Raw genomic sequence first — 13,020 nt, forward strand, 5'->3', positions numbered from 1 at the left:
GATTTAAGACGAGGAGAGACATGGATAAACAAGATGTTTTTCAGTCCTGGATGTTTGTCTGTGTCTCTGTCTGTTAATATGCAGGAAATCTTAAGACCTTAACAAGTTTGGAGGAAATTTGGCAGATTGTTAGCTCGCGCACCGGAGCTCAGGGGATTAAATGTGTCTGCAGATTTGGATGCAGGTCTGGATTAAGTGGCTGCTTAAACTGTTCTAAAAATGGGACGTCCCGGTGGCCTATAGTGGTTCGGACCATCTAGCTGCAGCATGCCGAGTCTCATCTCCTCTCATGTGCTTTCTGTGTACATTGCCACTGTCCAATTAAATAGACATACATCTAAAAACAGGGAAAACAAGACAGAAAAAAGACGTGTAGACAATATGTTGGAGGTGATAATGCATAAATATAAATAACAATGATCATACTATGTGTAAACTGAAAGAATAGAATATTAATACAACAAGAATACGACGATAAGAGAGAGCAGAGGGCAAAAGGTGCTGTTAGAAATATTGAAATAGATTACTTTATATATAAAAGAGGTGGTTGTATTGTAGATCTTAAGTCATATTGTGTATGTATAATGAAAATATATAGCCCAAATTATAATGTGAAGTTATAATACATGTTCTAGTATTACATGGTTACCGCACACGATTCAACATGATTGATTTAAGTGTCCAGCGTCCGAGGCACAGTAGATATGTAGAGTCTCACCCATCCGTCAGTGAGGTGTCTGATCTGTCCCTGAATCACTCTGCAGCCTAACGACAACAACAACAACCACACACACACAGGCAGAGTCCTAAAGGACGATCTTCAGACACGAGAGGAAAAGTCCTGCAACAGATGGTGTGGCCCCCCGCGGACCCCTGATCTCAACATCATGGAGTCAGTCTGGGGGTCACACAAGGAGAACAAGGACACTGAGACAAACTGAATCCACACAAGAACCGTGGGTCCACAGATGTTGGAACAAGCTGTAAGTTACCTTCCAAGTACCTTGAAAAACTGTGTGCCAAGGAGATCCATGAATTATTCTCTTAGAAATCAATGAAAATGTTTAAATAACTGGGTCTAAAGGGAGACAGCGTTTAGTTTAAAAAGGATTAGCGGTAAATATGTCTGATCTACTGAGCGCCCACATGGCTCAAGTTCGGCCTGGGTCGTTGATCACAAGGCCAAAACACATGATGACGCTAAGGTGCACAACTGAAGTTCAATGTCCCTAACATCTGCTGGTTGCCGCTAACACCTGCCAACATCTGCTGGGCCTTAAATTGTGCAGAAGAAGTTCAAACGTGCAAGGAACATTCACCATCTAGTCCTATGTTCTGAAATATATATTCAATTCAATTTTATTTGAATAGCGCTAAAATCATAATAGACAATAGAAGATCAAGACCTTAAAACTGATAGAGAAAAAGAAAAGTTCCCACAACGAGCAGCCGACTGTGGAGAGATAAAACTCAATAACTGGAAGAAACCTCCAGTAGAACCAGACTCAATCTGCCTCAACCGGTCGGGATGGGCAGAGAAAAAAGAGGAAGGGTCGGTAGGGGAGAGAAAAGAGAGAGAGAGAGAGAGAGAGAGAGAGAGAGAGAGAGAGAGAGAGAGAGAGTCCAGGTCACCATCAAGTTTCAGCTCTGACTAGTTGTTATAATGAAAACAATCAGGATGATATTTTATGGATAGCAGCAACAATTCCTACAACAACAACAACAACAATAATAATAATAATAATATCTGCTGTTGTTGTCTGTCTCATATAATGTTACTTTATTTGCCACTGTAGGTGTAGATGAGTGTTCTCCATGTACAATGCACACTTTTACGAGCCGCACGCGAAGGCACCGCGGCGTCCTCCTCGAGCCTCCCGGGGAGACCTTCGATTGGCTGCCGGTGACATCATCGCTCCTTGTACCCCTCCAGCCCCGCCCACGAGGGGGGCGGAGCGGCGCGTGCTTAATATTAATGAGGACGTGCATTGGCCGAGAGTCGCGTCCGTCCCCGTGCGCGTGCTTCCGCGGGGCGGGCTCTCTCCCCTCCGTGTTATTTCTACGGGGGAGAAGCAGGGACGTAAAAGTACTAAAGAAAAAAAAACAAAAAAAAAGCCCCAGAAGACGATGAGGCCGATCCGCGACACGAGGATGGACTGAATGGAGGCGACGAGCGTCCGCCAGCGGAGAACGAACCCAGCGACGGTCCCCCGGTGAGACGGACACACAAGTTTGGTGATGAAGTGTCCAACGCGCAAGTTTGGTCTTTGAAATGCACAGTCATAGACATTTCTATAATTAATGAAGAGGAATGTAGAGGCTCTGCAACCATTTTGCCACGGTCAGTGTGTTTGAGTGTTATTATTGTTATTGTCATCACCGCGATGTTATTATTATTATTATTATTATTACGTGTGGCCGCGCGTTGAGAGTTTTTATTCCAGCGTTTGTCTCTTATTTCTTTTATTTTAACACAAAGTTGCCGTCCCTGCCTTTGAGGAATGCAGCCATTGCCTTTATCTTTTATTTATTTCCATTCATTCTGCTGTGTTGAAAGCTCGCTGGTGGTGAAGTGATGTTTCCTCCAGCTCCTCTGCCTCCTCCTGGAGCCACATCACATTCTGGACACGTTCTCATGCCGGTTTCTTCAATGAATTTTTTGGCCATGAATGATTTCCGCTGGAGCTCAACCTGCAGCGATGCTCGGCTCCTCTTTTTTTTTATATTATTAACGTGATGACATGTGTTTTTAAATGAAATGCACCTCTGGCTGCTGATCAGAAGGAAATAACACCCCATCCTTCTTCTTCTCTCTTTTTTTTTGTACCTCGACTTTCCTTTTGGGGAGAGACCAAACTGCGGCGTAGCGTTGATGCAGTATTTTATCTTTTTTTTTTGGGGGGGAGCTTTGGATCAGACAGAGCAGAGTTAGGAGAATGAAATTCAACATCACTCGCATGTACAGTAGATGTGGAGGATGATTCATGTCTCTCTGTGATTCAGTTTAGACTCACTGTTTATTATTAGTGACCGGTTTGTCACATGTAAATCCTCCCTCCAACTTGGGTGTTGCCCTGCAGGTGATGACACCACTAATAGACCTTTCCTGGTTTGTTGATCAAACACACAAGATGTTTGCTTGTGTGTTCTCTGCTCCTTCATTCACAGCCTCCGTCTGTTGGTGCAGAACTCATGTTTTGTCTCGTCCCTTTCCCCCCCCACAGAGCGGCTTGTTGAGTTCTCCGTAGACGTCCAGCCCTCGGCCTCCCCATGCCTCCATCTCCTCTTGACGACAGAATTGTGGTGGCGCTGCCAAGGCCGATCCGACCTCAGGAACTCCAACTGCGCCTGGACACCAGCTACCTGGACTCCTTCTCCAACAGCAGCAGCAGCAGCAGCAGCATCAGTAGTAGTAGCAGCCGCAGAACCAGCAGCAGCAGTAGCATCAGCATCAGCAAGACCCTCATCAGCACCACCGTGGTGAAGATCCGGGCGACGGCCAATCTGGTAACGTATATGCCCTCATCCAAGGGCTCCACGCGCTCGTTGTCGTGTGGATGCAGCAGTGCCAGCTGTTGCTCTGTGACTACCTATGAGAAGGACAGCCAGAGCCTCAGCCACAGCCAGGTGAGCGCCAGCAGCCCCAACCTCAGCTATGCCGGGGCCCCCACCTCAATGGTCAGCAACCATGAAGCACTAAGCACCCCCAGTCTCACCTCGGGAGCCCTGAAGGCCGTATCCACCGTGAGGGTCATCCATCCCAATGAGCTGGCCAAGCGGATGACCTGCTGCCCCATGGGCCACCCCATCGGGCCCATGCCGGTCATCATCGACTGCCGGCCCTTCATGGAGTACAACAAGAGCCACGTGCGGGGGGCCGTGCACATCAACTGCTCCGACAAGATCAGCCGGCGGCGGCTGCAGCAGGGCAAGATCACTGTGCTGGACCTCATCTCCTGCCGCGAGGGCAAGGACTCCTTTAAGGGCATCTTCTCCAAAGAGATTGTGGTTTACGACGAGAGCACCATGGACCCCCATCGGCTGACGTCCTCCCAGCCCCTGCACGTGGTCCTGGATTCTCTCAGGAGGGAGGGCAAGGACCCCATCATCCTCAAAGGTAATGTTTAAGTTGATTATCAGACTTTGGGGCAAATAGGTGGTCGACTAAGGAAGGTAAAAAGGCTTTCAAGCATTAAAAGATCTAGAAAACCACAAATTTAAGGGCTAATATGAAAATAGCACATGAGAAAATGCCTGTTCAACTGTGACCTTTGTTGTTTTGGTCAGCTGATATCGTCGGTCAACACGCTGACTGTGGTTGTGTCATCCTGTTAGCATGACAGCAGCTATAACACCAACTCAAGTGAATGAAGCCTGTGTGCTCACTCCGTCTCCATCACCCTCCTACATGCACACATGCACCCACTTTCTCTATCGCACATATTGAGTATTTTGCAGAGGGAGTGAGAAGCAGCTGTTAGTAAATAAGGCGGGCCTGTTGAGATAGCAGTCCCTGGGTCGCTGCCATGTTTTCTATCTTTGGTGTGCGAGCGTGCGTTAGAAGCTGGAGCGGTACAGTATGTAGTGTAGGGGGGGGGGGGGCTGGGCTGTGAGTATTTCTTTCCCCCTGAATGGCTCCCAGTCTCGGCGTAGCTGTAAGATCAGAGCACCTTGATCTCCTCTCTCCGTCCCCCCGGTCCTCCTGTGCACTCTGATGGACGAGGCTGCCTCAGCGTCTGGTTGGAGCTCGCCTCAGTGGGAGGAGCCAGCAGACGGCGCCGTTCTTTCTTCCCCCTGGTTTGAGTCTATCGCCGTCCTCTACGGCTCAAACTCTGTTATTACAAGTCATGTGTCAGGGATTGACAATATCTCCCATGTGTTTATATGTTTGATTGCAGCATTGACTTCCTCTCATGTACTCAAACATTTTGTATTTATTTTATTGTTCATATTTCACCAACACCTGGACAAAGCAGTTGTGTCCGTAATAATAATCACTGCTAATAATCCTTTATTTATTTCTAAATGTTTTGGTGATTAATTATTCACTTCCCTTAAATAGCTGACCTTTCTAACCAGGGGACGTGGGCAGGGAACATTGTTGTCACAAACATGTACAGTATATTTGCTGCTGAATAATTTACTCCATTAGTTTCTGTTACCAGCTTCTCTTAGTCAGGATTCTTTGTAAATATGTTTCGATGTGTGACTCTTTGCTCCACTGGAAACACAACATCTCTCCATCTTGAACCTGCGGCCGCACATGGCACCACTGATAAGTTACATGTATCCATCAGAGTTGCCATAAACAACATGTCAGCGGTGTTGGAGGGTGTAGGGTAAGTGCTGGTAACAGCGGGTCACAGGCCTGGCAGGTCAGAACCCGTCACTTCTATACAGGAACTGAGCCACCGGCTGAAAGTGATAGAGACACAAATCATATTTCCCTCTGTGATTTCGGGCCAAGACGATGACGGAAGGTCACACTCGACAGATTTCATCTGACAGCGACATGTTGATCTGGAGATCCTGTTAATTGCAGTTTACTCAGTTTAGAGAAGTGATATTTAACAGCTCAGTTTGAACAGAAAAGAAAGACGCTGGTTTGTGTGTGTTCGACAAATGTGCTGCAACAACAGAGCAACATATTTATCTGACAAACAAACAAACAAACAATAAAACACTGTAGTAAAAACAATGTCTCCATTACATTAGTCAGGACATCACAGAGCACACTTTCTTACCTGCTTAGTACATATCCAAATATGTGTAAACACAACATTGACATATTTAAATCATATTAATACAAATCTTGGCAGTTGTTTCTCAGTAAGAGTAAGAGCGGGTCGCCCATCAACCAGAAGGTTGGTGGTTTGATCCCCGGCTCCTTCAGTCAGAAGTTTTATTGGACAAGACAAGGAAGTATATAAAGTTTTATGAGTGCTCGATTAGATTATGGAGTTCTAATGTGGCTAAGGTGAATAAACATTAGACTATTCAGAGTTGTGTTTCTGGAACCTCATGAAAATAACTCCAGTATTCACTCTTAGTTCCGGTCTCCACCACCTCTGTAGACCAGCTAGTTGCTAACTTCTTCCTGTCGTTTGGTGCTGAACAGTTGTTTATCAGATCTTTTTAGCTGATTACATCTGCTAGTGGCTGTACACAAAACCTGAAGTGACAAAAAGTAAAGTAAGGAAACAAAAAGTGCAACGTTATAAATTTATAAACCAAAAGTTATGAGCTAAAAGAGGCTAAAATGCTTCAGATAGTTAAGACAAATTGCTGAGTCAGGGGGATGATCTGTATGGGTTGGCTGAATCCAAGAAAATTGAAAAAATAACCATATGAATACATACACAGATTGATAGGCCTTGGGCCTCCACTGTATGTTTTGGCTCTTAAATGCGACATATCATCCATTTTCACTACTCCACAAGTGGCTAGCTGAAGTATTCTTGGTCAAACATTCAGCGGGTGAACAATAAAGCTATTGTATTAAAAGATAAACATGGAATAAATCATAAAAATGACTGTTAAACGTCCTTCGTGAATACAGCTCCGTCTTATCAACTCAAAATAACTGAACAAATATCAATACCAGTGGAAACTCCCCCGGTGTGTTTGGTGACATCGCTCCTGTAAGTACTTCCCTTTCTAGAGTGAAGTTATCACCACAACATCCCAGCGTAGCGAGCGGGGCCAGTATCACCAGTATCTACAGAATCACATCTTTGTTCACGGTGAACAATCAGGCTTTTTTTTCTGTTAACCACAGTTGACAGGAGATCCCCCAGCTGCTCGGGCACCACGGGGAATTTGTGCGATGACCTCACGTGCCATGATGTCAACTCTTGCCATGAAAAAGACATGAACTGATACTGTGTGTGTGTGTGTGTGTGTGAGAGAGACACTTTCCATCCCTCCCCACAACTCCCGTGCTGAAGGGAAACTTCGGCATCACTGGCAACAGGTGCAAACCAGATATTTGAAGTAGTGCAAGATGCCCAGTGAGAATATATATTAAACATTTACTACGTCTGTTTACCTGCAGAATTACAAGGGGGGGGGGGGGGGGGGGGGTCTCCGGGCCAGTGTCTCCGGGTTCTCAGAACAGACTTGACTGGGACTGACGGAGGTTGTTAGTGGAATCAGTGCTGATTTGTCCATATTGATTTCATAATCCAAATAATGGAGACATTCAGATCACAGCCCAAATGTCCCAGTGTAGTCGTGAGACTTGAGGACTTCTGTAATGTCTCAGTGCTTCTGAGCTCTTTTAAGACAGTCGCTTTTATCAGGTGTGTTTCCAAAGCTCGGTTTCCCTACCCAGTTGTAATGTTGTGGACAGCGGCACGCATATGTGTATTTATAGCAGGGAACACACCAGTGGGAATTGAACCCTTAACCTTGGCAGCGTTAGCTCCCAATGCGCAAGAGACCGAAAACTGCAATTTTGTGTTTAAACGAGCGCTGTGGCAGAAAAAAAGAAAAAGAAAGTAATTAGGAAAATGCTGTCCGACAGTTTCCTCGATATTCAACTTAAAGATTTGACTTCATGTTCAGTCGAACTGTGTTTACTCAAAGTCCCGCTCGGTCTGTTTGTCTTCTCAGGAGGCCTTAGCTGCTTCAGGCACAGCCACGAGAACCTGTGCGAGCATTCGCTGCACCTCCGCGAGGGCTCGGACCCGGGCGCCGCCGCTGGCCTGACGGGGCCGCTACCTCACTCCCTGCCCTCCACCCCGGACATAGAGAACGCAGAGCTGACCCCCATCCTGCCCTTCGTCTACCTGGGGAACGAGCACGACGCCCACAACGCCAACCTGCTGCAGCGCTGGAACATCGGCTACATCCTGAACGTGACCACCCACCTGCCGCTCTACCACTACGACACGGGCCTCTTCGTCTACAAGCGCTTACCCGCCACCGACAGCAACAAGCAGAACCTGCGGCAGTACTTCGAGGAGGCGTTTGAATTCATCGGTATGGAAACTGTCAGTCGCATTACAAGTTTGAGCGGCAGACGTGTGACAACTTTGTGTGTTTTGACCTTTACGACAAAGCAATGTGAAACTTTCGGGTTCCAGCGTAAAACCAAAGACAAAGTCAAGAATTGTCTGGAAGAGGTTGAACTTTCTATTGAGTGATATGAAAACAAGCAGAGTTGAGAGAATAGTAAGAAAAACAAAGTCAGTGCTACAAATAGTAAAAAATATGATTGTTTCCATTCATAAGCCGTCAGATTCATTTCAGAATCATGAATTATAATACTGTGAAATGAATTGTGAGGTCCTCTCTCTTTACATCCCCTGAATACAGCAGATTTATATTTATGGAAAGTTTATTACCAAATTGACATTACTCTGAAACTATTGATTTTTGAGACATGCATTTAAAAGATGATTACACGTTAAGTACACAGTTATAACCTTTGTTTATCTGTAAAATGCTAAAAACGAGGACAACATGGTGACTCGAGATGTTTCAATCCTCCATATTTCTCAGTACAGAACACTAATCCAGTACCTATGGTCTCTTTTCCCTGAATTCAAACTGTATAATCGTTAATACAAAGATCTACGGGATATGAGTTGAAACTGAGTTGATCTCCCTCTCGACTGAAGAAACGGCAGAAACAGTGAATTTAGTTTCCTCGTTTACCGTAGAAACTGTATTTAAACTTGATAAGAGGCATCAGGCCAAATGCTCACTTGATTACTGATTATTGAGCCACCTAATAAAGTTTGTATCGAGGCAGATACTGATCTGATGGACCTGATCTGTGCGTTGAATCAACTAATGGCGGCTTAGAGGTTTGTCAAAAAGGTTTTTCTGTCGGATTCTTGAATGGTCCTTTCTAGAGATCAATAAACATCTGAGGAGGGACTGTAGCTACATTGTGTTTGGTGGTGGTAACAATAGATCATGTCTGAACTTCCCCCTCGGGAAACAAAGTGTTTCTTATGTTGTCTTTTAATTCTGTTACTGTTCCTCTCCGCAGAGGAAGCACATCAATCAGGCATGGGCCTTCTGATCCACTGCCAGGCAGGCGTGTCTCGTTCAGCCACCATCGTGATCGCCTACCTGATGAAGCACACCTGGATGACCATGACAGACGCCTACAAGTTTGTCAAGACCAGGAGGCCCATCATCTCCCCGAACCTCAACTTCATGGGCCAGCTGCTGGAGTTCGAGGAGGACCTGAACAACGGGATAACGCCGCGCATCCTCACGCCAAAGCTGATCGGTGTGGAGACGGTCGTCTAAACGAACCCCCCCCCGACCACCCACCCCCCCGAGTCCGACTTGATGCTAAAACTTGCGCTCGCTGTTTTTCAAGAGAGGCCAGCTGGTTTGGAGCGCGAGAGAGAAAGAGAGAGACGATGTGTTCTCCTCGAATCTCCTCATGCTCATCGTGGACTCTCTCTGGCGGTGCCAAAGCTCTGGGTCAGCGGTGATGACAAATGCCAAAAAATCCCTGCTGCTTGGACCTGGACGATGTCCCGGAGGAGACGCTGGAGAGAGAGAGAGGAGGCGGTCAGTGGAGAGATTTCCATTTGCGACCACAGAGGAGCGAATATGAGGGAAAAGAAAAATCTGAAAAATATACTACGTGCTTAGGGACAATAACTGACAAAAGAAAAGACTCTTAACGTTCACACTGTGGCACAGAGTTAATGTTTGCCGACTCAGGCAGGGAGCTGGCCACGGCAGTGCCTGTCAAAAAAGAAAAAAAAATAGATGAAGACATGTTTGGTGTGTTAATGTTGTTGTTCTATTTTTATACAGGGGTTTATGGGGTGACCATGACGAGCCCACCGCGGCTCACTGTGCAATAATTTCAGAGTGGAATGCAACTGAGACCTTGATCTTATGTGTATATATGGGTTACGATTATGAAACATTTCCAGCTCTTTGCTGAAAAACCATTTTGATGTTATTGTGAATACTGTCCTTCAGTTCTGTACGTTTATGTCGATGGTGCAGACGGTTATGCTGTAATATTTGGCGCAGATTTGTGCACGAGATAGAAAACAAAAAGGGTTTTATTTTGTTTTCATGAGCTTATTTGTGTGTCGGTCAAACCCACAAGTTCATATTTCACGTGTTCGCTTCAGTATTTGCATTTTGCCATTCCTGCATCTACAGAAGCATATATTTTAGCAATATATTATATCAGACAGCCATAAGCGCTTTTATTTCATGCAGAGGAGAGAACACGTTGAAATAATCTGAGAACTTTGTAAAACAGGGCTACCGGTGATGTTTAATGTAACAGAGTGGAGGAATTTCACTGCCTGCTTCTATCTCCTCTGCTCTTTTTGCTTTCTGCTCTAACTCATTCATGGGCCCGCTCTGTTGTAACGTACCCATGTTACCGTCCCATTGTGGCCACATGTAATGTTTGAATTTTTTGTATTAATGCACTTGATTTTGATCCCTTCTGGAGTAGCAGAGTCGAGGTGCACACTTCAAACAAACACACGCCTCCTCCCGAGGGTCACAGCTTTGGTTTGAGCAGCGTGACCCTGGTTTTAATCTTTTTGCAACTCTCTCCGTCACTGACACTAAGCTACAGTTAAGTGAGCTCTCCAGCCTCGCGAGGGGCGCGAGCTGCCGTCACGTGCTGCTCTAGTGCCTCTATCAATGCCTTAATTCATGTGTCTCCAGTGGGCCTGCGCACGGTGCACCATCACGTGCAGACGGCTGCAGATCACACACCGAATTTGTTTTGCCCCCCCCTGTAAAAAGCTGTGTGTAACATACAAAGAATGATTCCTGCAAATCCCGATAAACGTGCAGTTTTACAGAGATGCATTCAGAGATGCAAAAAAATAAACAATCCTCGAGGTGAAAATAACCATTATGTAACTTGGAAGGAGAAACTGTGCACCACCGTGATTTGTAAATCAACTTGGCACTTAATCGTAGAGTAGTAAAAAGTACACACACACACAAAGTTTACCCAGCACCTGAAAATACTCATCTTTGACCCAGTTTACACACAAGTACATATCCAGACAGACATGAAGAGGAAAGACTTAAAACAAATCTCAACTTAATGGTGCAACTTCTTCATGCCTTCATCATGGGACTGCAGTGGACTTGCTGTTTGACCATGTGTACAATGGACGACAACTCAATTTTGATTTACAGACCCCTCACGTCTGCACTGGTATACTTTTTGTTTAAAAAGTAAAAAAACTGAGATTTTAAGAATTATCCCGTAATATTACAAGAAATAATTTGAACCATTATGACTTTACTCTTGTAGTATTGTGACTGTATTCTTGTAAAGTTACAACTTTATCCCGGTGATATTACGACTTTATTCTTGTAAGAGTACAACTTTATTCTTGTAAGAGTACAACTTATTGCTTGTAATATTCCTACTTAAGTCTCAGATTTTCTTCCCTTGAAGTGGCCCGAATACTCCATCGTACTGTTCAGTTGTCTGTTGTTAGATAAAGGCATAAAATGAAGCACAGTGCTAACACCATCATTGTCGAGAAACATGTATTTTTTTGCAAATATCTCTGTAAACTGTTCTATCGTCTCAAATGAACCCAATATTTTCAGAATGATCGGAGTGCTCGTAGCATAACGAACACAAACACACTCAGTCAGGCTTTACGACACCAACATCCACAACAATAAGCTTCGAAAATCCCTCATGTGAAAATTCATGCTATGCAAAAATGAAACTGTAACAGGTCGGTGTTCCTGAACCCCGACCGTCATTAAATCACGTTTCGAGGTGTGTGCGAACATTTCAACGTTAAACGCATGAACAAGTTTCGCAGCCTCGGACTGAAGTGAGTTTTTACGTACGACTTATCGACAGGAACGTTAAAAACAAATGTTTGTGTGTGGGGAGGGCGTGTCCCCACTTGTGTTTTTGTTGCGGTTGTCATTGGTGTTTCTACTGGTGCTCCACGATAGATTTGAATACGATTAACAAAAAAAAGGATAAAAAAGGTATGTAGCGACCATTTAACACACGTTTGTAGCTTGTGCGTTTATTTTCAGTGATTTGCACTAAAAAAAGAACACAAAGGAAAAAAGAGAGTGCTTATCATCTGAGCCGGTGTTATATAAGAATACTGTACCTTTTTTTTGTCCGATCTGCCAGTTTCTACGACCGCAGCGGCACTTGGCTTTTTTTTTGTACGTAGCGAATCTATCTGACTGAACAATGTAACCGTCGTACTGTAAATTTCTCTCTCCGGTTGGAAAAGAAGCATGCTGTGTGCTCCTGGTCTGTGAGGGACACTCGCAGCCGTTATGGTGCTGTCCGTCTTTCCCACACTGCTCTTTGTGTAGAGGTCACAGCCTGACCCACGGCTCCGAGAGGCGCCTGGGACTGCTCCCTTTTATTTGGAAACACAGTTCTGTATTAGAACGATATCAGGCTGTGCACTCTTTTACGAACTAGACTTGTTTAAGAGTCTCCACTTTGGGCTTCGCTCTACAAGTCTCCGTATCTTTCTCGTGTCTGTGGTCAATGGTCAAGTATATACAGTATATAAATATATATATCTATTTTCTTTGTATGCATATATTCATTACTATTTTTGCACTGACCTACGGACAGATGGATTTATTTTTTTCCACAAAGGGTGCTATTATAACGGAGGCCTTCTCCCACACCTTTTTGCATGACTTGCTCAAAAATTCCTCAACTGGTCTGTCATCTCTCCGACTCTTCTCCTACTACTCCTTGAACTGTTGCAATTGAAGCACTGTAATTTTGTAATCCCTACTTGTGAGCTTTGAAATAAACAGGGAGGCTTCAAGTTTGTTTTGGCGTCCGGGAGGTTTATTCTCTCACGAGTTCTCTCCTGCTGTGGAGGGACTCGTTTCTTATTTTAGTTACTCAACGGATAAAGCAGAAATATGTTTCTGATTTGGTTCAGTGTTCTGGCGTGAAGTGAAAATATTTTTTAATGTCCCAGATGTTTCATGTGGGACCGAAGTGTTTAAAGCTGCCATAACCGATATATTTATAACAATGGATCA

At 44.8% G+C, this 13,020-nt stretch overlaps 1 protein-coding gene across 1 annotated transcript; it reads left to right on the forward strand.

Annotated features, from left to right (window-relative positions):
- Positions 1-2,021: 2,021 nt before the first annotated feature.
- On the forward strand, positions 2,022-12,802 carry dusp10 (dual specificity phosphatase 10). Its single transcript, XM_053445556.1, has 4 exons — positions 2,022-2,341; positions 3,225-4,117; positions 7,615-7,983; positions 9,002-12,802. Exons 2-4 carry the CDS (start codon positions 3,271-3,273, stop codon positions 9,265-9,267), a joined length of 1,482 nt encoding a protein of 493 aa, XP_053301531.1. The 5' UTR covers positions 2,022-2,341; positions 3,225-3,270; the 3' UTR covers positions 9,268-12,802.
- The last annotated feature ends 218 nt before the right edge of the window (positions 12,803-13,020 follow it).

Source organism: Pleuronectes platessa, chromosome 17 (assembly GCF_947347685.1).
Source record: "Pleuronectes platessa chromosome 17, fPlePla1.1, whole genome shotgun sequence".
Classification (NCBI taxonomy): domain Eukaryota; kingdom Metazoa; phylum Chordata; class Actinopteri; order Pleuronectiformes; family Pleuronectidae; genus Pleuronectes; species Pleuronectes platessa.